The following is a 25401-nucleotide window of genomic DNA, read 5'->3' as shown; positions in this document are numbered from 1 at the left end:
ATAATGCAAGATCCTCACCACTTAAATACATATTTGCTCAAGTCATTTAGTGTATCTTAGAAAAACACACTAAATACACTGTTGCTTAAAAGTTGGGGCTGGTAAGATTTATGTGTTTATTTCATATCTTAATCCTCAGTAAGGCTGCATTTATTTGATCAAAAATACAATAAAACATGAATACTCTGAACTGTTATAACATTTTAAAATTGTATTTATTCCTTTGAAGATAAATCTGATTTTTTTTTCCTTTGTTCGGGAATTTTACATTCAGCACACTTTGATGAATAGGAAATTCAAAAGACAAGATTTAAAAAAAAAAATAGAAATCTTTTTAAGATTATAAATGCCTTTACTGTCTCTTTTGATCAATTCAATGCGTCCTTGCTGAGTAAAAGTATTAATTATTTATTTTAAAAAGCCTTAATGAGCCCACGCCTGCAGCACATAAGCATACAAACATGTCCAAATGTCCATGTTATAAACCATCTAGCAATTACGCTGGCCACCGTTATACAGAAGGGTTGTCAGACGTTCCCGAAGAGGATTTTCAGCAGTGCCAAAAAATCTGAGCATTAACCCCTTCAAAGTGTCCTCACATAGTGAATGAGAGTGTTCATCAGAAGAGGGTCTACACGGGCACTGTACTCGCCGCCGCGTTTTGCCCTTGACCCCTCCAGTCCAAATAGGCAAAGTAGCTGCTAGCTCCATATAACAGGGTCACCACAATGGCAAAGAACTGCAAGAAAAGATGTATGAAAAAACTGAGATCTTATATACTGCACTCAAGCATAAGAAGTAAGATTTTTTTTTACATTTCTCTCTGTGTGTGTGTGTGTGTGTGTGTGTGTGTGTGTGTTTTCATACAGTAAAAGTTACTGGGGCTCAGTGTTGTTTTGGACTGTAGTGACATTCATTGTATGTGCAAAAACTGGGAATTGGGAATAATGTGAATGTGAGTAAATACTTTTTTTATTTTTGTGTAAACTGTCCCTTTAAGAACTTAATAAGCGCATAATCCTTAATACAAGCTAAACAACACATAAATGATTTCAGGTCATACAACTGTTTTACAGGAAAGTATATAAACAGCCACTGAGCAGATATGTACGTTGTAATAACTTAGAAACTTAAGATGTTGACCTTTACACATGGGGGAGGTATAAACTGTGATTACACTCCTCCACTGAAAGCATTACAGGTTTGTCATGTGCTTGCTGCACAATTTAACCTGGACTCTGGCTGATTAGTTTTTTAAAGCCCTATAAAACACACGTAGTACTTTACAGCTTTGCTTTTGAACTCACCTGACATTGTAACCTTCTATTAAAAGCCTTTTATTTGATCTAAAATACTGTATTGAGTACTTCCGTGAGTGATGAACAATGCCTTAACCAGATAAGTGAAGGCCCTGCTTCAGATTAGATGTTCTAGTTTAAAACATATTGATTAATATTACTAATTATTACATTTTGAGAAAGCCCTATCTACTGTACACTCCCATTTCAACGTTTGGGCTCAGTATGATTTCTTGATGTTTTTGAAAAACGTCTCTCACACTCACCAAGGTTCATTTATTTGTTTAAAAATACAGTAAAATCTTTAACTTTATCAAATATTATCACAGTTTCAAAATAAATATTTTCTATTTTAATATTTTTTTTTAAATGTGATTTATTTTATATTAATTTTCCACATCATTACTCCAGTCTTCAGTGTCACATGATTTTTCAGAAATCATTCTAATATTTATATAATTAAGATTTTTGTTTCTATGTCTACGTCCTATTTCATTTGCTAGAATGCCACTCTCTCATTAACGCAAGTATGACAGTTTTAAATATGGATAATCGGTTCGCTTCAGAAAGCCTTTATTATCCCCCTGTTGCTGTGCAGAGTACTTTTTATGGTGGATGGATGCATTTTATTTTGCTTTAAAATCTCAACGCCCGTTCACTGCCATTATAAACCTGGGGAGAGCCAAGACGTTTTTTAATGTAACTTCAATTGTATGCGTCTGACAGAAGAAAGTCACATACATCTAGGATGGTTTGAGGGTGAGTAAATCATGGGGTAATTTTAATTTTTGGGTCATTTTCATTTTTGGAAACCATGATACACGTTTTTCATAACTCTTTGAGTATTGATTTCTTGAGAAAATCATAGTACTCCCAAGCTTAGATAGTTCTTGGGAGCACTGCTGACATTTGAATGGCCTGATCTGGGTGAGCAGTGTGACACCATGCTGTTATCAGCGATGTTTTACAGATAAGCCTGACTTTACTGTAGAGATGAGGTAGGATGGAATCTCTCAGCTTATAGCATTTATGAATGGGTGTAGTGTGTGTTCAAGAGATGTTTTCACTCACTGCAGAAGCTCCCAGATGACCATGCCAAAAACTCCATCGTCCTGGGACAGTTGCTGCATTAGTCAAAAAGGCAGTTACATATAGAACAGCTGCAACTACATAGAACACCATGAGCTACAAGGAAGAAAAGAAGACAGGATTACAAACTTGATTTAACTAGGGCTGCCCTTGACTAAAGGCTTTTCTGGTTAACTAGTAGTCATTTATTTTAAGTATTAGTCGACTATTAGTCGCATGTTTATTAATAAACCATATAAATCATAATAATGAGCCTTTAAATTGCCACATGCCATTGCCTGTATGCCGTTTCATATGGATTACATAATATGAGAATATCTGTTTTCTATTAGAATTGGTTAATTTAAAAGTAGTGTAATTTCACTCTCTCTAGATATATTTTTCATGTCTGTAAGGCAAGTATAAGTGGAGTTTCAAAGTTTACACTTAAGTTCGCGCTCAAGTTCAGAGGCCGAGACGGCAGAAAGCGCATCCTGTTTGCTTTCATTATTTTACAAAAGTGCAATGTTTCGTTGTTATTCTGAGTGCACACAAATAAATGTAGAGTCTTTACAGATTTGAAAGATGTATTACTTTTATCTGTATGACCAAAAATGACAGCGTATTTTAAAAGCAAGTGACCACATCTACGCCTCCATCTGTCATGCAGTGAGCACTCTACTATTCAGCTTTCACACTTCACACAGACACTTCAATAGCGCACATTTTTCTTGGTTACCTTTAGATTGAACGGCCATGTAAAGCTGCTACTACTTGCATATTTCAGATGAAAAGCCATATTTGAGGTCGACGAATGGTAGGTGAGCATTTGGATGTCCTGCCCGTTCAACTATATTACCACATAGACCAGCCGTTAACGATCTGTCCGTCACAGACTCTGTGACTTCGCCACTTCCTGTGGAATTTATTTTTCTGTGACTAAGCCTCTTCTCGTCTATTAATGGTTAGTCGATTATCAAGGGGCAGCCCTAAATTTAACTGACAAAGTCATAAATAATATAAGCGATCTCCTCCATTAGAGGAGTAAATCTCACCACCAATGGCCAGGGCACTACGGGTAGTCTCTGGTAAAACCTAAGCAAGAGCACAACAAACAGGGCAATGCTCAGGAGCCACAGAGTTACGCTGACAAACAACACCCAACCATAAGCAGGACTCGAGCTGTAGCTGGTACTGGCAATCAACGCCCACACCAGTAATCCAACAACCTAAACAGAAAATAGAAATATTGTTAAACATCAATGACAAAATACAGACATTTAAAGGGTTAAAAATTAAAAATTAAAATCTGTACGACTTTCTTTCTTTCAGGTAACTTAAAAAAGATATTTTTAAAGTATCCAGTGAAAGTGGCTCCAAAACGGTATTGATTTTCATTGACATTTCTCAAAATATCCTTTTTTGTGCCACATAAAAAAGAAAGTTTTTTGGGTGGGTAAATAATGACAGAATTTTTAGTTTTGGAGAAATTAATCCTTTAAGTCAGGAAAACCCTGTTATATTTTTTGCACATTATTACTAACTTACTTTTCTTAACTTAAGAGTGTTGTGTTTAATTTAGATTACATCAGAGCTTGCACAATGACACACATGCTCTGAAACACATGAGTGTTAAAATTAAAATAAGTGTGAATTATCCTGGTAGTTCTCACCGGAGACGTAACCTCCCGAAAACATTTAACGGGCAACACTGTCAACAATAATGATATTTTTATCACCATATATTTACTGTTGGAAATATCCTGAGGAGTCTTTTCACGTACTTATTAATTAAAAAAAGGTAGCAAATAAAATATATTTTTTACATACACAAACAGATGGTGCTAATGGCATTCATTCTTACAAAGAATATCAAAAGTTCATGATGTATTATTCATCTGATAAAGCTCTCAGATTTCAGGCTATGTGTCTGACACAAGATACCTACAAACAAATGTGACTTGCTCCACAGAATAAAGATTAAAACAGACACAGCTAAGGTCAAATATTCACTGAAGTTCAGTAATGTTACATTTATATTTACTGATGTAACAGTGATGAATAATGTATTTGTATTGAGGAGAGTGTTTTAGAATGGTTATTGACCCAATAACCAGTGAGATAATACAATAAACGTCATAAATACTGATGTTTACTGTAGTTTAATTAGTCATTTATATTACGGTGAAGTATATTTCAGTACACTATGTTCTGATTATTGCATGTTCATACCTGAATATGTTGATATTTTGAATGAAGTTGAATGTGGTTTTAATGTTCCTAAAGCCTAGGAGCACACTTAATGCACAATATGAATGCTACATCTACCTCTATACAAACCCTGTACAAGCATGCAACCATCTGCATAATATCCTAAAAAAATAAAAAGAATTATGGAAAAAATTATGACCATAATGACCATAATTACACGTTGAGCCTGGTTAGTTTCATGTTATAAACTAATACCTACACAGTCACTTTTCAAGAAGCTATAAAGTATAAAACGCTTGAACATTTGACAAAGTATGTAAAGTGCAATAGTTTTTCCAACTTACAATCTCAGCTATAAGTAGCATACCAGGAATGCTCTTGATGAAGTCCATGTCAACCATTCCCATGATTCCAAAACTTCTCTGAGGTTCACTGGAGGTGGTCTGAGTGTTGACCTTCCCAGGAAAATCTGCCATTTCTTCTCAATATAAAGTGTTGATTGTATAAAAATGTCACTTTGAAAAAGAAAAAGGAAATAATGCACCTCAGTAGAGACACACCAGAACAGGTAATGCAGGTGTTGTCACTGCCTAGCAACTCAGCCTGAACGGATAAAAGTTTTCTGTCTTCCACACCCTCCCTTCCTCCCTCCCTCTCTCTCTCTCTCTCTCTCTACACCTTTGCACACCTACAATGTATTTACAGTGAGATCATGTTAGGCGGATACATCTGTTTATCTAAGTAATAAATAACTTCAGTAAGAATAATAAAGTGAGAACACTCTACCTTCCTCTTGTAAAAAAAAGGAAACAGCAAGGCATAAAAACAATAGAAATTAAAAAGCGTTTAAAAGTTGAAAATGTCAGAATCGTTGACAGAAGAGGATATTTTATATGTACACAGACATTACAAGTATAGTCAATTTACACATGCACTACCAGTCAAAAGATTTTTTAAATGTTTTATAAAGAATTCTCCTCTGCTCACCAAGCCTGCATTTGTTTGATCCAAAGTACAGCAAAAACTATTTTGAAATATTTTTGCTATTTAAAATAACTGTTTTCTATTTGAATATATTTTAAAATGTAATTTATTCCTGTGATTTCAAAGCTGAATTTTTAGCATCATTACTCCAGTCACATGATCCTTTAGAAATCATTCTAATATTTTGATTTGCTGCTCAAAAAACATTTATTATTAATATTATTATGTTGAAAACAGCTGAGTAGAATTTTTTTCAGGTTTCTTTGATGACTGGAAAGTTCAGAGGAACAGCATTTATCTGAAATAGAATATCTTTTTTTAACATTATATATGTCTTTATCATCTCTTTTGATCAAATTAAAGCATCCTTGCTAAATAAAAGTATTCATTTCTATAATTTATTTCCCCAAAAAATAAAATAAAAAAATACTGACTCCAAACTTTTGAATGATATAGTGTATAATGTTACAAAAGTTTTTTTTTCAGATAAATGCTGATCTTTAGATCTTTCTATTCATCAAAGAGTCCTGAAAAAACGTACTCAACTGTTTTAAATATTGACAATAATAATAATGTTTCTTGAACAGCAAATCAGCATTTTAGAATGATTTCTGAAGGATCATGTGACACTGAAGTCCGGGGTAATGATGCTGAACATTTTGCTTTGATCACAGGAATAAATTACATTTTTAAATGTATTACAATTGAAAGCAGTTATTTTAAATAGTAAAAATATTAATGTTTTTGCTGTATTTTAGATCAAATGAATGCAGGCTTAAATGCAGAGAATTCTTTAAAAAAAAAAAATGTATGTGTATATATATATGTGTGACCGTGGACCACAAAACCAGTCATAAGTGTCAATTTTTCAAAATTGAGCTTTATATGTCATCTGAAAGCTGAATAAATAAGCTTTCCATCGATGTATGGTTTGTTATGATAGAACAATATTTGGCCGAGATACAACTATTTCAGTATATGGAATCTGAGGGTGCAAAAAAATCAAAATATTGAGAAAATCACCTTTAAAGATTTCCAAATTAAGTTCTTTGCAATGCATATAACTAATCAAAAATTAAGTTGTGATATATTTACAGTAGGACATTTGCAAAATATCTTCATGGAACATGATCTTTACTTAATTTCCTGATGATTTTTGGCATAAAAGAAAAATCTATAATTTTGACCCATACAATGTATTTTTGGCTATTGCTACAAATATACCCCAGCGACTTAAGACTGGTTTTGTGGTCCAGGGTCATATATATATATATATAGCGTTCATAACATTTTTAATTACATTATGAGACTATTTATTATATGCAGAATACTCTTCCTGTAACCTTTTAACCACTCACGTTATAAAAATATAATTACGATTCATCCTTCACTAACCTGCACAACAGTCATTTTTGTACTGCAGTCGTTGACTCAGTTCATCTTTGGCCACTTGTCTGCAGCAACCAGATTAAAACTTTGATGTAGTGTATTTTCGCTAGTTTTGTTGTTTCGGTACTCTACTCTCCATGAGGTAAACAACCTTTGGTCTCTTTGCTGAGCATGCGTCAGCTAGCAACCGTCCTGTTCACTTTCTAGGAAAAAAATGTTGTTGTCAGAAGTGGGATTCGAACCCACGCCTCCAGGGGAGACTGCGACCTGAACGCAGCGCCTTAGACCGCTCGGCCATCCTGACACGTTGAACTGCTGGTGATTTTTTGCCCTCTAGTGGTGTGAATGCACTGGTGTTGAAAACTACTTTGATTTCCCTCACGTATATTTACTGTTTTCTTAATGAAACAATCAAAAAAAGCAAAGCATACAATTCATATATGATATAAAGCAATGTATATGGTATAATTTAATAGAATTTGTAATAGAATTTTAGCCTGTGACATTATGGCAATTTCTGTAACACCAAAATTGAGGACACTTTGTAAGATTCAGTGAAGCTAGGGTAAAAACTGAAAAATTATCCTCCTAAACCTATGAACAGTGACAGTTGTTGCAGAATTTGCACAGAAAAAAGTGGCACCTACAGTGGCATTTAGATTTATTTACACAGACCGATGCTGTTCAGATCCATGAATAAATTTACACTGCAGTTACAACGGCATGAATTGTGTTTAGTATTATTTTATGCATAGAATGTGTTGAAAATTGAATTCTAACATAATACTTAAGATATAAAACTAAAACCGCCAATAGGTGGCAGCAAGTCACTGTTTTATAGGATTAGTTCCCCCAAAATGAAAACTTGCTGTTAATTTACTCACCTCAGGCCATCCAAGATTGTTGATGTTTTTTTTAGTTGAACAGTTAAGATGATTTTTAGCTGAAACATGATCCTTGAAGATTCATAAAAGCCTTGCCATCAGCTGCCACCACTTGAAAGTTTAAAAAGTAAACACAAGCAAGACAAAATATAACCGTGACTTGATCAGGACGATATATTGAGTCTTATAAAGCGAAAACAATCTATGCAAGAAACTGAACATTATTTACAATATTACCTGTAATCTATAGCCTCAGGCAAAACCGGAAAATGACCCTGGATGATGTAACATAAATTCTGTCATCGTTTGCTTACCCTTATGTTGTTCCAAACCTGTATCAGTTCCTTTCTTCTGTTGAGCACAAAAGAAGATGTTCTGAAGAATGTCAGTAACAAAACAGCTTACTGTAACCATTGACTTCCAATGTATTATTGAAGAAAAAAATTTTGAATTTGAAAAATTTGAATTATTCACTGGCTAAATTGCACTAATGGGTTTAAAAAGGTGAAATATTATTTCCAAGTAATTACAGCTTTCTGTCCGTCTGAGCACGACGATGCATCAAGGCCATAACTATGTCTTGTACCCTTGGCCATTTGTAAATCTTCCGGTCTCATCCGCGTCCAGCTATTTTTAGCTATATTTATATATTTATTTATTTTTATTCTTATTTATTTAAACTGCGTGCAGAATTATTAGGCATGTTGATAATCTGGTCATATTTTTTTACCAAGCACATTTTACCAATTCCAAACCACAACAATCTTAATAACTACTATTAATTTTGTATTTAATCATTTGTAAGTGATATATAACTGTCCGTGAAGGCTGGAAGTGAAAAACTCCTTATATTCAGGTGTGCATAGATAAAATGAGCCAAAAAAGATATTTAACCAAGACTGAAAAGTCCACATTATTAAATGCCCATGAGAAGAATGCAATACTAATGCATTACAAGAATTTGCAAAGTTAAGGCTTGACCATTGGACAGCAAAATGCTTGTTGAGTCTGCATGGTCAGAAAAAAACAGGTGGAGAAGAAAAGATGCATGTTAACTGCAAAAGAATTAGGAATTAAGGTGAAGAATTAGGTGTGACACCATCAGGAACCGTTTAGTCTCCAGCACCAACATTTTCCAGAACTGCAACCTACCTGGAGTCTTCAGAAGTACAATGTGTCAGGTTCTCAGAGACTTTCCTTGGTAAAAAATCCTAAAAAATGCCCCTGACTTAATAAGAATAACAAGCTGACGTGTTGTTAAATACATGAAGACAGTTTTTTTTTTTTTTTTTTTTATAGACTTTATAGACAGATAAGTTGAGAGTGACTCTTGAAGGACAAGCATCACATCCTCTTGTACCTCTGATTCAAGAATTGATCTTCCAAAATCTGTCAGTACATTTTGGGAGTTCATTTTAGTCCATCTCTGCAAGTCAGACTTTTCAGGATAGGAGATTAAACATGAACTCCCAAAATGTACTGCCAGATTTTGGAAGATAAATTCTTGAATCAGAGGTACAAGAGGATGTGATGCTTGTCCTTCAAGAGTCACTCTCAACTTATCTGTCTATAAAGCCTGTCTTCATGTATTTCACAACACATCAGCTTGTTATTCTTATTAAGTCAGGGGCATTTTTTAGGATTTTTTACCAAGCAAAGTCTCTGAGAACCTGACACATTGTACTTCTGAAGACTCCAGGTAGGTTGCAGTTCTGGAAAATGTTGGTGCTGGAGACTAAACGGTTCCTGATGGTTTCACACCTAATTCTTCACCTTAATTCCTAATTCTTTTGCAGTTAACATGCATCTTTTCTTCTCCACCTGTTTTTTTCTGACCATGCAGACTCAACAAGCATTTTGCTGTCCAATGGTCAAGCCTTAACTTTGCAAATTCTTGTAATGCATTAGTATTGCATTCTTCTCATGGGCATTTAATAATGTGGACTTTTCAGTCTTGGTTAAATATCTTTTTTGGCTCATTTTATCTATGCACACCTGAATATAAGGAGTTTTTCACTTCCAGCCTTCACGGACAGTTATATATCACTTACAAATGATTAAATACAAAATTAATAGTGGTTATTAAGATTGTTGTGGTTTGGAATTGGTAAAATGTGCTTGGTAAAAAAAAATATGACCAGATTATCAACATGCCTAATAATTCTGCACAGTGTATTTTTTGCTTCTTGATATTGCAAATTGGTGTGTCTTACCGTATTATTTTAATGCATTATCTTACTTATGAGCAGTGGTTTGCACTGCAAACAGTTTTACCGTTTACTGCTCGTTGTTTAGTCTCACCCATAGGCTCACTTCCGCGTCAAAGAAAAGGTGGATAAAGGAATAGGAAATGCTAGGTTTAATTCTCGTATGGATGTGACGATTTAAACTATTAGCAAATAATAAATTCACACGTTCAGTCTTATGTGTAACATACGTTATGCCTAATACGTCGAAAACACAAAACGTTTCTTCTGTCGTCACATTCAGTAAGGATGAATAACGTAAAATATACTATAATTTCATTTTAAAACGGCCATATTTAAGAAAAAAATAGTTTGCATTGCTGGATATTACTGTCAGTCGATTAACATTTCTATTGTAAAACAGCTGTCAAAAAAAATGTTTCGCTACTTCCAGCTTACCTCGCTAATTGCGTTGGAACTAACGAGTTCTGCGATTCCCGCGCTCTTCTTCTGTTCAGTCAACAGTAAACCCCGCCCACTTTGATTTGATTGGCCATCTCGTGCGGCGCACCCTCTACGTGAGTAACGTTAGTTGCGCCTGTTGGTAGTTTTAGGTGGTGCAAATTGTGCTGCTGACTTAGTAATTATGCTGCTAAAGTTTTCTGACTACCCAAGCAACTTTTTCTTCCATGAGCACCTAGCAACAAATTTAGCTATTTTTGAAGTTTATTTGACAACTAGTAGCAACTTTTGGCTGCCTACTGCTTGGGTTGTGCTCACAGTGTGTGTGTTTGTTCACTATTCACTGCTGTGTGTGTGCATTTGGATGGGTTAAATGCAGAGCACAGATTCCGAGTATGAAACACCATACTTGGTCACGTCACATCCTTTCCTTTATCCATTTTTGACCCTAGGCCCTAGGTCATAAGTAGGGCCGGTATATTTGTAGCAATAGTTAAAAATACATTGTATGGGTCAAAATTATTTTTCTTTTATGCCAAAAATCATTAGGATATTAAGCAAAGATTATGTTCCATGAAGATATTTCGTAAATTTCCTACCATAAATATATTAAAACTTATTTTTGGATGAGTAATTTGCATTGCACTTTATTTGGACAACTTTAAAGGCGATATTCTCAAGATTTTCAAATAGTCAGCCAAATATTGTCCTATCCTAACAAACCATATAATGATGGAAAGCTATTTATTCAACTTCTAGATGATGTATGTATAAAAAAATTACTCTTATGACTGGTTTTGTGGTCCTGGGTAATTATTAAGTGTTGTATTTAAAAATACAGTCATTTATATTTTAATATTATATTATGCATTTATATTATTTTACGAACAGATCTAAATTAACTTATATAAAATATATTTTTTGCTGAGATTCGATGCAGTGACACAACCACTTTACATTTCTAACCAAAGAGCCACTGGTATGTTCTTCACTTGTATGACAAAATCTCTTCTATGACAAATCAGTGAGAAAGTAATGTGAATTTTAACAGAAATCTGTGCTTGTTTCTGTGCATGTGTCTGTGTCTTTCTACCATAGATCAAAATATATTACACCTTTCCATTAAATCATAATCTAGGCTAAAGGTCCTAGTGAATTATTGCTGGTGGCAATACTTTTGATGATTTTGTTTCATTCCGAGCAGATGGGTTCAAAACGCTGTGGGTTGTTAAAATAAATATGAAGTGGACCGCTGACTTGTTGTTGGACTGTGTTATTTTATTTGGTCCCCTATCAGATCTCTTTGTGAGGTCTAAACTTTATAGCCTCAGCTTGGAAAGTGATGAAGAAAGTGGCATGACGGTAACATTAAATGCAAGCAGAAATGAGCAGAATCCAAACAAAGGAAATGTGTGTTACCATATACTTCAGACGTGTTATTGTCATCAATTATTATTCTTATGCTTTATGCAAAGAACAACATTTTAATACTTATATACATATTCAGAACATTCAATTTGCTTTGCAAGTTACATTCTTGCAACCATAAACTATTAAACACATCATCAGCAGTTCTTTTAACCAAAGAGACACTGGTATGTTTCTCACTTGTATGACAAAATCTTTTTGATGAGAAAGTAATGAGAAATTCAACAAAAATCTGCTTGTTTCTGTGAGTGAGTCTTTTTCCTGTAAACTACCTGTTCCAGCATTTCTCAGCTTAGTGTCAAACACGTAAGCAAATAATATTTTTCTCCATATGTAGGTGTGGTGGTGTTGCTTCTTACCATATAAGTAAGACAGAGACCCTTTTGTGTGCCTGCGTGGTCAAAAAAAACTGTAGTAATGTCACAGCATGGTGAGAATCCATTGCCGGCGAGATCATTGTTCCTCCAGACACAATACAGCAGACACATGACTTTATTTTAGGAAAGAGAATTCTAATAATCTGTGACTCCCAGTTGTTAAAAGTTTAATGCTGCCATATCATCAGTGAGGGAGCTTAATGGAATTTAATTAACTCCACAAACAGCAGGGAAATTTGTCACAAAATTATGTCAGACGTTTTAGTTATTTCTGCAGTTTGACCCCTTGACCTCCAGCTGACACATCAGGCATTTCAAACCAGTGCATTACACTTGACACTTTATAGACAATATATGTTAAACTGCTATATTGTGCGTGTTACTCAATGCATGCTCGACATTCAATGGTACAGAGAAACACGTAGTCTCTGAAAACATTTTATGATCCATCTGACTTCTATTTTTGCATTGCAGGAAAAAGTGCATACTCATTTGAGTCCTACCTAGAACATGTATTTCTTTTGGTCTGTTTTCCTCCATTTGCTTAAATGGGAGGCTCACAGAAAGATTAAAAATAGAAAGTAACTACTGTGAGTCAGGGAAATTGAGGTGGAGTGGATATATGGAATTCTATGGAAGTGTTACCCAACCATCAGAACTTTTCTTTTTAACAAAGGGCCCCTGTGTCTGACCCTGTCGCTTACGGAAAACAGACATGTTTTCCAGCAATGACGTGCTCGTGGAGACTATGCTGGTTGTAGTAAAATACCCAAGCCTTGATCCTTTTTCCACAGAGGCAGAGCTGCATATACACAGATCACTGTCTGTACACACTTAGCACCTCTGACTGCTTGAGGATCTTGTATGTGTGTGTGATGTCAGAGGTCATAAAGGAAACGGTGAGGATGTGTGAGCCAGGGTGTGTCTTATGGACAGTCAGCGATAGAGATGCTGGGGCGTCGATGGGCGTGGATGCCCTTTCGTTATAAAACAGAGCCTAAAAAGCAAAGGTATTAGAGAGAAGACAGCTGTCTTGGACTGAACTACGGAAACTTACTGCAAGCATCAAGAACAGGATTTTACAACGGCTCACTGATCACTCACAACAAGTCTCAAGCTAAATCCATCAATGGCCAGCCATAATGGTAAGAAAGTCACTTTAATATATTTGTTTTTCATTAATGTTTCTCAAAGTTCTCAATATTGCTATCAGTTATGTTGATATACTCAGTTCTTACTTTATACTCAGTTCTTTAACTGATATACTCAGCTATTTCACTGATAGCAATAATACAGTATGCTGTTTAGCATATACACACTCTCATATTAAATATAAGATGTTTTTTACTACTAAATTTCTGTAAAGATTGTTTTGAAAGGCATTGTGAAGTTGTCGAAAACTGTTTGTGTAAGTGAACTCAGATATATTACATAAAGCAGTCTGGTGGTCAAGAGTTTTGCCAAGAGGGCTGGCAAGGCTTTTCTTCTGCTCATGAAACCACTTATATATGACTAATGTGGTCTTTCTACCATAGAACTAAATATATTTTGCCTTTCCATTAAATCATAATCTTACTCAAACAGCAGTAGTATAAGATGCTAAATGTCTGGGTGCCATTAATTCTGACAGTTTTGTTTCATGCTGGCCAGGTGTAGAAACTTATTGGTAGATTGTGTTATTTTATTTGGTCCCGTATCTGATCTCTTTGTGAGGTCTAAGCTTTATAGCCTCAGCTTTGAAAGCGATGAAGAAACTGGCGTTACAGTAACATTAAAATCAAATGTAGCATCAAGCAGCAATGAACAGAATCCAAGCTGAGAAGATGTGAGATGTGGAAATGTGTTACTATGCACTTTAGACATTTGTTATTTTTGACAGTTATTGTTTTTATGCTGTGCAAACAACAGGGTTTTAAAACTTTGACAACTTATTCTTTGCAAGTTACACCCTTGCAGCCACAACCTATGAAATTTTACACATCATCAGCAGTCTACTGTATTCTCTTCTTTCTCAAAAACTGTTGTCTGGCATCGTGTCCTCACTCTAAAAAAAAAAAGGTACAAAAAGTTGTCACTGAGGCAGTACCTTTTTAAAAGATACACATTTGTACATTATATACCCTTACAAAATGCATATTAGTACCTCAGAGGTAGATATTAGTAGGTACTGCTTTGGAGACAGATGTACCTTTGTTTCTGAGAGTGACAGGCTAAACATTAATAACACAGTTTGAGAGTGTCGCAAAGGAACATCATGTTTTTAAGTGAAAGCAGGAACAGCTGACCTTTTGCTTTTTGCTGACATTTAAATGTTGACTAGAAGATCCTGGAAAACACAACTTTAAAATCCAAAAACAGATTGTACATGGTTCCAGAAGAAAAAAAAGGATATCATACACTAATCTAAACTGAGGGTCACACATGACCAGACTTTCAAATCGTTCCTAACGCGCACAAAAACATGCATCTCATTGCTAGGAGACACATTTTTTATATTCTCCGACCAGATTATAGTTCATAAAACATAAAATCAGTCACTATGCGATTTTCTGTAAAATCCCTTAACTGCAACTGCCCAAAATCTGCAGACTGGCTCTAAATTTTGGCTGCTAACATTGAGTCTTCCAGAATGCAATCATGGCAAATGTTGTGTAGTGTATTCCAGCTTTTAGAGTGGTCACAGACTTTTGGACCCCACTGTATATTTGAAGATAATATAAGCAAATATAATACAAATCAGTTAAGATGAATAAGATGACTTTTTCAATGTATTTTACCAAAAAAACAAAACAGTAGAAAATCTTTTAATGTTAATCATGTTATTGTTATACTACTTTCTTCACTGCTTTCCAAGCTGAGACTCTAAAGCCCAAACTTCACAAGAGATCCAATACCTGACCAAATAAAATAAGCGGCCTGCTTCCATATTTATTTAAACAATGCATTTGGTCAGGAAGCACACTTTTTGAGTGTGAAATTTCAAGTCAGTATCTCAAACTGCTCAGTAAAGCTGGAAAGCCTATTGGCAACCACGACATTAATCAATCTCAAGATTAACATTAATTTATTCACTAAAATCATTTTTAAGTAACCTTGTTGTAGGTCAAAGGAACTAAAACTCACTAAACTAAATGGATTTTTGGGTTATAATTGCATGTTGTTTTAACCGTTTATGTCGTTTTAACCGTTTATTAATTTCTTTTGTGCCCAGCCATTCTGAGTGGTATAGATCTGCAGTGCTATGAGAATAACCATGCTCACCGCACTGAGGAGATGGACGTGGAGCGTCTGCTGGTGCGCCGAGGTCAGCCCTTCTCTGTAATACTGCAGTGTACTGACATCCCACAGCTCTCTGACCACCAGCTCAACATCATACTACACCTGGGTGAGTAAACTTGATGGAGAAAGTAACAGAGGAAGATAAACAGGTGGCCTACAGGTTTTGGATGGGGTAGTAATCTAAAGTTGAATTAACCACAAAAATACTAAAATGCACAAAACATCAGCATACTATTATGAAACGTGTTTGTATTATGTAAAGTCACATTTATCCTCTAATGTGCATATGTGTGTTACAGGTAAGAAAAATGAGGTGGTCTTGAAGGTGCCTGACTCAGAGCAAGATCATGGAAAATGGTGGTTTAGTCAGCGTAATGCTCAAGGTGAGGTGATGCTGACTCTCCACAGCCCTGCTGACGCTCTTGTGGGTCTATACAGCATGTCTGTAGTTCTGCTCTCAGCTGATGGGCACATCCTGGAGAAAACCCAGCCTAAGACCTTCTACCTGCTTTTCAATCCCTGGTGCAAGGGTGAGTATTCAAAGGCATTGTTCACCTGAAAAATGTAAATCCATAATTCCTCATGTTTCTTCTGTTCAAAACGTTTTGGTTTATTTCTCACACAAAGATATTGTATAACCAGAGAAAACTGAAAGTTGAGCTGAAGACGTTAACCATAGTTTTATGGTGTTTATTTGTTATTTTGGAGCTTAACAGCCTACGCTTTTGAGTTCCATGGAAGATAAATGTCATTGTTGGAACAACGTGAGGGCCATTCAAACTGAAAATGAAAACATGAATGATAACTGTAAATATACACTTGTAACAATTGTTTTAATTCTAATAATAGGGAATGTTAATAGGGAAGTCCACATCACAACAAAAACAGCTGATGAACGATAAAACATTGACAGACAATCATAATCCGCCCAACATTTAAAACAGAAGATCACTTCAGCACACACTTATAATAACAACAGAACATTATTGTCCATTGGTGTGGATGCTAAGTTAAGGGTCTTTAACTCTTTTTCCCAAAAAGCTTTATTAAAAAAATGCTGCCAGTCACTGCTTGCATTTTTGATAAGTTTCACAAAAATTTCATGGCTCCAAGAATTTTTGTTGTATGAATATCTGAAAATGCAATACTAAAGCAATAAGCCCCAAGAAGCCATGGTTTACATTGAATTTATAACAGCTGAGGGGCGTTGTTAGGCACAACACAAAGCTGTTATGAATTCACTGTAGACCATGGCTTCACAGGGCTTATTGCTTTTATAAAACGTTTATTTCATATACGTAGTAAAGTTTCACAAAATAAAACAGAGCAAATAAAGTGTAATTATATTAATGAAAACAGTATTCTTCCACCAAACACTGTAGTTCCTCAGAAACCGTTGTGGTTGCAACAAAGTGGTTGCCGAGCAACACACATAAGTAAACAAAAGTGTATGTTTGAAGAGTAATTAACAGCAGCTTCAAACACGGCTCAACCAATCAGAATCAAGGACTGGAACTATCCGCTTTATAAAACAAAATAAAGAACAGAGCCTCTACTTTCAAACAACACGTCTGTTTTATTCTAGCTTCAAGCTTTTTTGAATGTACACTTGAATGTAGGTAAGTTTAATAAAGAGGCAACATTTTGAGTGAAAATCATGTTTTTTCTGGATCATATTAATTGGGATGATCAAAGCAAAGATGCAGTAGATCTTTCATCAGCACCCCCAAAGATTCACAGTCTTTTACCACTTCCTGAAACGACATTCTATTTGGTAATATTAGGCACCCTGGTCTTAGCTGGTCAGCAGGCTGGTTTTAGAGGGGTTTTGTTCGCTTCCTTAGCTGGTGAGGCTGGGAGACCAGCTAAAACCATCTACTTCCAGCTTAAATCAGCTCAGACCAGCCAACCAGCTTAGGCTGGTTTTAGCAGTTTTTTTTTTCAGCAAGGCAATTTTCATTTATATGCTGTTTATTGTTGATGATCGCATTATTTTTCATATGCATGTGCTTATGAGATTGCTCGTTTTGCATCTTCCTCGCCAGTGTTTTCATCGTTATATTTTGGACTAATTTAGGAGTCAGGAGGAAACACAAAAAATTCTGTGTTTGGCGGGAAGTGTTGTCTCATAAATAATGGAAAATTCTGTGTTTGCTGGGGAAAGCGTTAATGTCAGTTCACACCAAGAACAGTAACTAGCCTTTTTCTTCAACGTGGAAGAAAACTTATGGGTGAGACTTCCAGTTCATTCGCTGCTATAGAAAAATAACGTGAAGAATAACAACATGCAGAAAACAGTAAAACTGTTTGCACTACAAACCAATGTGTTAAAATTAATTAAGAAAATTCAATTTGTCAAATTAATTAATAAAATACATTTATATAATATGGTAAAACACACTAATTTGCAATATCAAGCAGCAAAACAAGCTTTTTTTGTACAACCAAAAGTACAAAACCCAAACCCAAAACTGGAAGCCAAACCCTTAAAATTTACAAATGGCCACGCCCGCTCTTACGGGAAGGAAAAGGTGGATTACAGTAACTATATTAACCTCCATACCAGCAGACACTTACATCATGTCTACACTGGACGTGACAAAACGAGTGTTGCAAATCATTTGAACTTTGTGTGAGCATGTCATAAATAGAACGTGGCAGCAGTTTACTGTCGGGAATTTGTCGTGTCGCGCCGCGGCACATCCAGTGTAGACAGCATCATTGATTACAATGGGTTCTACTGTATTTTGTCGCGTCGCACCGTGCCGCTCGCGTCCGGTGTAGACACGGTGTAACCTTCTGTTGTTGTACGCTCTGCAATTGAGGCCTGTGTAACCTAAGGAGAACTATAAAGATAACTATAAAGATAATTATGTTAGCATCCACACCAACACACTAATGTTTATTATATGCACTTGCTGCAGAGTATACTATACTAGTATGTTGTCTGGCGCTTCAAATATTCAAGCTATTTAAAGTTGGGTGGATTCTAATGGGCTGTTACTGATTTTATCACTCATCAAGTTGTATTTCTTTCCTGTAGATGATTCTGTGTACCTTCCCAATGAGGAACTGCTGCAGGAGTACATTTTAAATGAAAATGGGATCTTGTACCAGGGCTCGTGGGATGATATCACCACCGTGCCTTGGAACTTTGGACAGGTAACCTACAAATACATTCCCATGTTCTTAAGATCCAAATGTATACAGCCTCCAACTGTTTAGACATTCTTGTGGTCAGTGCCCTTTCTGAAAAAGTATAATGGCCTGAGATGACTGACACACAGTCAGGATTTATGGCTGGTGTTGCATGGTGGTGGAATTCAGATGAGGCAGAGTGTGAATTGTGACAGATCAGTGGCAGGAGAACCGCAGAGGGCTTGTCTGCTGGATAATCACTCTCGGTAGATGTCAGACATTTTAGCAACAATGTCTGTCTCATAAACAAGTGACTGTACCATTTCAGTCAGAGAGAAATTGGAGGTCTGGGGAAGAAACCTAACCCTAACCTCTGCACCCCTTAGTAGGCCTACATTTTGTACTAATGCAAGCAAACCAAGATATTCATATCCTTTGGCTTGTATTTTTTCAAACAGTTCGAAAAAGATGTAGTGGATATTTGCTTTGAAGTGCTGGACAATTCACCTGCGGCCATGAAAAATTCAGAGATGGACACTGGTAACAGAGGAAGTCCTGTTTATGTCAGCAGGACCATTGCTGCCATGGTAAGGCATCTGTCAGCATGGTCATTCATTGTCTCGGCCATATTTGCTGAAGCAAAAATTACTTTTACACTGAAGTAACCTCTAAAAAGTATTATATACATATATCTGTTTTATAATCTTCATTGACAGGTGAATTCTAATGATGATCGTGGGGTGGTATCTGGGCGCTGGGATGGAGAGTACAATGATGGGATGGCGCCCACACGGTGGACTGGCAGTGTGCCCATCTTGAAGCGCTGGAGTGAGGGTGGAGGAGAAAAAGTGCGCTATGGGCAGTGCTGGGTGTTTACAGGAGTGGCCTGCACAAGTAAGCAAAGGATTTAGAAAATTCTCTAAATCTACAACCTGTCATTGTTTCCTACATTGCTTTCTCTAATTCAGCATTCTTATTTTACCTGAATAAAAACACCACAAACTAATGTCAAGAAATGTATCTCTGTTACAAACCGTTCTTTACGGTGACTCAATGTGACCAGTCCAATTCGTAAACAAATAATTGTTATGAGATGGTTCTTTTTAATCAATCAAAACAAACAACACAACCAGCAGTCTGATTCATGGACAAATGACTCCTATGATAATAAATAGTTATAAGCGTTATTTTGACCTTTTCCTAACTGAACCGATCTGAATAAACTGAATAAACATCTGACTCACTAGCTAAATTCAGACTACTGTTATTATTTCTGTCTATTACTTCTGTCAGTTTCACATGATCTGTAACGTGCCCTTTCAACAGTCCTCCGCTGTCTTGGCATTCCAGCCAGATGTATCACGAATTACTCATCTGCTCACGACACTGATGCAAACATTTCTGTGGATTACCTTTTCAACGATCAACTTGAAAGTATGTCTGAAGGCAAGAAGGACTCCATATGGTGAGTTATGATAACCACGTTCAAGCTCTAAACCCCTTCTGTATGACAACAGTTGTCTCATTTTGGCCTATTTTTATTTCTCCTAAGCAATCTTAAGAAAAACATCTGAGAACAAAGTTAAACTCCATGAAATTTACTAAAGAGCAACTCTGAGCAATAACGTTTTTCTATGTAGTCCCTGACTTGTGAGTTTCATCCTCGTTTATCAGGAATTACCACTGTTGGGTTGAGTCTTGGATGAAACGTGATGACCTCCCAGAAGGTTACGATGGATGGCAGGTGCTAGATCCAACTCCTCAAGAAAGAAGTGATGGTAAAGCTTTACTCTTTAAAGTATAAAAAGCAAGAACATCCAGAGAACTACTACTTTCTCATACTTCCCACTTATTATATATATTAGCTTGTGGATGTACCTCTACCATGTTCTTACAGGAATCTTCTGCTGTGGGCCTTGTCCAGTCCATGCAGTCAAGGAGGGAGAGTTAGGGATGAAGTACGATGCCCCATTTGTGTTTTCTGAGGTGAATGCTGATCTGATTATCTGGATTGTTCATCCAGATGGAGAACGAATTCAAGTGTCCCAAAACAGTAAAGTTATAGGACGGAACATTAGCACTAAGAGTGTTTATGGAGACTTCAGAGAAGACATTACTGCTAACTACAAATATCCTGAAGGTAAAAAAGCATTCTGTTCTAAATTCTGTTATAATATTAAAGTTAATTTTCTCCTTGTCACGCTAGGTTGCAAATAAGATTAATATCTAATATAAGATTAGATCTCTCAACTTTATTTGTGCATCAGTATACAGTACTGGATCAAAACCTTTCATCAAATTTGTCCTGAAACCAGGACAATATCCATTCTGGTCTTAGGACAACTTTGATGAACTTTTTTGATCCATTTCAACTGAAAATATAAACAAAGGTAACCAGGTCAAACAAAGAGGACTAGAATAAAACTTAAACAGAACCGAACATACACATGACATTATCCCCTCTTCCAAAAGGCGCCACCTTGCGCTGTACAAGAACCAACACCAACAGGGAAGGTAGAGGCTTAGGAGGTGAACGTGGAGCTGGAGAGAGACATGACCAAGGGGAGGCTGACTAAGGGAACCACCACAGAAGAGATGAAAGGAGACAAGAAGCCAGGGCAGAGATGAAGGAAAGTCAGGATGCAGACCCACGGTGGAGTCGAGGGAGGGCAGAGCCATGATAGCGTTTTGACAGGCAAACTTCTACCGCTTTTCTACTGGGGCTGGTGCTAGAGCTCGGCCATGGGTGGCACTCGTTCAGAACCATCTTATGTTTCCACTGGCAGGGAGCAAAATCCTCTACGTCACCAACATGAAACCAGAATAGCTTGTTATCCCTTGCAGAAGGAGATCGTTGATCTTTTCTGCTGACCACTACTGAACTGTCTGTAGTGGAAGCTCTGGCTACTGATGTCATAAGTTCCTGTGTTTGAGACCAGCATGGTTTCAGGGCCAGTTCGATCTGGGCACCGGGCCAGGATTTTTGGGAGTGGTAAAGCACAGTGCATTTCCCAATTGGGCTACAGCACCAGCCCAGGTGGAAAAGGAATAGGAACAACTAAGATGAAGCCAAAGGAAGTGGAGAGCCAGGCAAAGCCAAGGAGACAGAGACCCGGGGTGACAGCAGAGGGCCAATGTGGAGATGGGGGCTTGGCAGGCTGGAACAAGCCGGAGGGAGTGAGAGGTGAAGCTGGAGGGAAGGAAGAGCCCAATTGAGCCAGAGGAATGGAAGGATGATGGGTAGCCAGAGGAGTGAAAGATCATGGTGGAAGCAGGTCAACAACTGACCAAGGCGGAGACAGAGGGACGAGGGAGGCAGGTGGAGTCCAAGAATGGATGGAACCTACCGGAGCCGAGGGAGGGGTGAAGGGTTGGAGGGCTGAGATGGAGTCCAGGGCTCTGAGGCCTGAAATGGAGCCAGGGGATCCTCATTCCAGGGCAAAGCTAGAGACGGGAAGATCTGAGACGACTCCACATGGGACAGTTATGACAGAGGAGGAGCAGAGGAACTGAAGAATGGATGAAAAGGCAGGAGAGGGAGGCTGGGTGGGAGCATCAACAATGACACTGACTTGGTACAGGGTGGAACCAGACGAGACACAAGAGATTCATGGCTTGGAGGAACCAGCAGAGACATGGTAGATTCAGGGCTGGGTGGAAGCAGTGGAGGCACAGGAGATTCAGAGCTGGGCGGAATTAGTGTAGATTCAGGGCTGGGTGGAACCACAGACACTAAAAGTGCACGTGCAAGACTCGGTGCAGGGTGAAAAAAAGGTGAAAAAAAACTCACTCTCCCAGTTAATTAGGGGCTCAAAGTCCAGCACATCTAATTTCACCTTAGCAGAAGGGACATGTCTCCATTCTATCCCCTCATACTCCACCAGTATTCCCTCAGAAATTAACACTGTTGCTGGTTCACACACCTGGTTATGCCTCTCGTTAGGCTCGGACTCCATGGCGATGGTTGGCTCAGTCTTCATTACTGGCTTGTTTATCGAGGTAGGCTCAGGCTAGTCAATTGCCAGGGTGCTGGTGGTGGCGGATAGTGGACTGATCTCCTCCTTGCTCTTGCAGATGGTAAATGGGATACCGTTGCAAACACAGGGCTTAAATACACTGAAACAAACCAATCAAACAGGTGCAGACACTAATCAATTCTATGAGTAACTAAGATAACAAACTAGTGGCAGGAAAATAGGAACAAAGGAAACTAGGTCAAACAAGAAGAACGACAGCAAACCAGAACAGAACTTTCTACTTGTTTCTTTTGTCTGACTAAATTGTGACATTCTGATATTAATCACATTCAAATCTTTGTCCCACCACAGGATCGGGGATGGAGCGAGAGGTTTATAAAAAGGCAGGAAGACAAATTACCCAAAAGAATGAAGGCCCAGGACAGCTTGAGCTTTTCATTAAGCATGCCCCAGCTATTCACGGGACAGACTTTGACGTGTTCATAGAGGTGTATAATGCTGGTGGGGAGGACACAGATGCACAGCTCACAGTCACATCGAACGCAATAACCTACAATAGTATCCACCTTGGAGAGTGCCAGAGAAAGACAACCTCTCTCACAGTGCCAGCTCACAAAGGTACAACTAGGAAACTTGGAGAGTATCCTGTTTTTTATCTATAGCAATTTTACCTCTTTTTGTGCCCTTTTATAATAAATGAAACAATATCTTTACATCACTTCACAGCTCATAAAGAAGTACTGCGACTTCAGTATGACCATTATGGGGCGTGTGTGTCAGAACATCACATGATAAGGGTCACAGCCCTCCTCCAATCCAGTGATCAAAACAACATCATCCTACAAGAAATCAACATCCCCTTGAAAATGCCAGTGCTTAATATCAAGGTGATTAACTGTTCTATTAATAATAGCACTGTGTAATTGGCTTTAGCAATTTTAACCATTGTAAAATGTTATTTGTTCTACATTTCAGATTGTTGGAAAAGCGATCATATCACGTAAACTGACAGCACACATCTCCTTCACCAATCCCTTGCCTGTTAGTCTTCAAGGAGGCGTGTTTACCATGGAGGGAGCAGGACTAACAGAAGCAAAAGAAATAAAAACACAGTATGTACTCATTCTGAAAATAATACAGAGCATGTACTAGACATTAAATGAATTGTTAACCCCAAAATGTACACACCATCAGGCCATCCAAAATATAGATTAATTAGTTTTTTCATCTGAACCGATCCAGTAGTGAGCAAATGATGTAAATTTCTTCAAATCTGTTCCAATAAAGAAACAAAATCATCTTGGATGGCCTAAGGGTAGTACATTTTCAGCAAATTGTAATTTTTGATTGAGCTATCTCTGTATCCATTAACCACATCAGATATGATCTAAGACATCCAAGTTTTGGTTGACTGTTAATGTTTATATGTCTCTCTTTCCCTAGTGGTAAGATTGAACCTGGTCAGGCTGTGACGGTTAAATTTTCCTTCAAACCCACCCGTGCTGGCCTGAGGAAACTGCTTGTCGACTTTGATTCGGATAGACTGAAAGATGTAAAAGGCGAAGCAACTATCATCGTTCGGGAAAAAAAGAAGCAAAATAGGAACATTCTCCCAGAAATCTAGACAAGGATGTACAATCCAAAGAACCATAAATAACTTAGTGTGTAGTAAATGTTACATTTATTGCATTATACGCGACTTGCGGACAGTTGTTTTGCTTGTTACATATTTTGTTTGTTATTTGTTTATACAAAGAGTGTGTAACATTTCCTTTATACTTGATAACTTTGCATGCTTTCATACAGACTTTGAATATAAGATCTACAAAAGCTATTTTTCTACGTGTAAAATGCCCAGTCATATATACGCTAGCTTTTATTTTAAAATGTTTGATCTAATAACAATTTTGAAATCAGTGTTTGTTGATATTTTCAGTATTATGCTGTTGTTGTGTGTGATGTAAATGTTTCGTAGTAATAATTAAAAATATGCATGTAAATATGACTGTGGAATATATCTTGTTGACTTCATTTCCTATAAACAACTGCACTACCAGTCAAAAGTTTCTGAACAGTAGGATTAGTAATGTTTTTTAAAGAAGTCTCTTCTGCTTACCAAGCCTGCATTTATTTGATCCAAGTGCAGAAAAAACAGTAAAATTTTGAAATATTTTTACTATTTAAAATAAAACTAATTTTAAAATATATTTTAAAATGCAATTTATTCCTGTGATCAAAGCTAAATTTTCAGCACCATTACTCCAGTCTTCAGTGTCACATGATCCTTCAGAAATCATTCTAATATGCTGATTTGCTGTTCAAGTAACATTTATTATTATTATTATTATTATTATTATCAATATTTAAAACAGTTGAGTATTTTTTTTTAAGTTGCTTTGATAAATAGAAAGATCCAAAGACCAGCATTTATCTGAAATAAAAAGCTTTTCTAACATTATACACTATGCCATTGAAAAGCTTGAAGTCAACGATAGTGATAATAAATATTTTTTGAGCAGTAAATTAGAATATTAGAATGATTCTTGAAGGATCATGTGACTGGAGTGATGATGCTAAAAATTCAGCTTTGAAATCACTGGAATAAATTACATTTTACAATATATTCAAATATAAAATAATTAAAATATTTCAAAACGTAGCTGTTTTTGCTGTACTTTGGATCAAATAAATGCAGGCTTGGTGAGCAGAAGAGACTTCTT

The 25401-nt window shown here is 36.8% G+C and overlaps 2 protein-coding genes and 1 non-coding gene across 3 annotated transcripts; 1 reads left to right on the top strand and 2 right to left on the bottom strand.

The window, feature by feature from the left end:
• Positions 1–90: 90 nt before the first annotated feature.
• pllp (plasmolipin) lies at positions 91–7130 on the bottom strand. Its single transcript, XM_051135559.1, has 5 exons — positions 6957–7130; positions 4922–5092; positions 3422–3595; positions 2370–2483; positions 91–739 (listed from the first exon to the last, which is right to left on the bottom strand). The coding sequence occupies exons 2-5, from the start codon at positions 5051–5053 to the stop codon at positions 632–634; spliced, it is 528 nt and encodes a 175-aa protein (XP_050991516.1). The 5' UTR covers positions 5054–5092; positions 6957–7130; the 3' UTR covers positions 91–631.
• Positions 733–24661, top strand: tgm2l (transglutaminase 2, like). The gene is made up of 14 exons (XM_051135556.1): positions 733–955; positions 13082–13432; positions 15499–15672; positions 15866–16096; positions 18610–18728; positions 19163–19291; positions 19421–19598; positions 20031–20169; positions 20379–20482; positions 20602–20844; positions 23033–23299; positions 23408–23568; positions 23657–23793; positions 24125–24661. Exons 2-14 carry the CDS (start codon positions 13417–13419, stop codon positions 24303–24305), a joined length of 2079 nt encoding a protein of 692 aa, XP_050991513.1. The 5' UTR covers positions 733–955; positions 13082–13416; the 3' UTR covers positions 24306–24661.
• Positions 7172–7254, bottom strand: trnal-cag (transfer RNA leucine (anticodon CAG)). Its single transcript has one exon. It is a non-coding gene; the product is annotated as a tRNA-Leu (tRNA).
• Positions 24662–25401: the final 740 nt, after the last annotated feature.

The sequence above is a fragment of the Labeo rohita genome, chromosome 18, assembly GCF_022985175.1.
Source record: "Labeo rohita strain BAU-BD-2019 chromosome 18, IGBB_LRoh.1.0, whole genome shotgun sequence".
In the NCBI taxonomy this organism is placed as follows: domain Eukaryota; kingdom Metazoa; phylum Chordata; class Actinopteri; order Cypriniformes; family Cyprinidae; genus Labeo; species Labeo rohita.
This window is presented reverse-complemented; position numbering and strand designations above follow the sequence as displayed.

Excerpts from the sequence above, each read along its gene's own strand:
- pllp (XM_051135559.1), bottom strand. The coding sequence starts at position 5,053 with ATGGCAGATTTTCCTGGGAAGGTCAACACTCAGACCACCTCCAGTGAA. Across the intron at positions 3,596-4,921 it reads TGCTACTTATAGCTGAGATT|GTTGTTGGATTACTGGTGTG; the intron begins GTAAGTTGGAAA and ends TTTTCTGTTTAG. Across the intron at positions 740-2,369 it reads GTCATCTGGGAGCTTCTGCA|TTCTTTGCCATTGTGGTGAC; the intron begins GTGAGTGAAAAC and ends CTTTTCTTGCAG.
- tgm2l (XM_051135556.1), top strand. Across the intron at positions 20,845-23,032 it reads TAACTACAAATATCCTGAAG|GATCGGGGATGGAGCGAGAG; the intron begins GTAAAAAAGCAT and ends GTCCCACCACAG. Across the intron at positions 23,569-23,656 it reads TGCCAGTGCTTAATATCAAG|ATTGTTGGAAAAGCGATCAT; the intron begins GTGATTAACTGT and ends TCTACATTTCAG.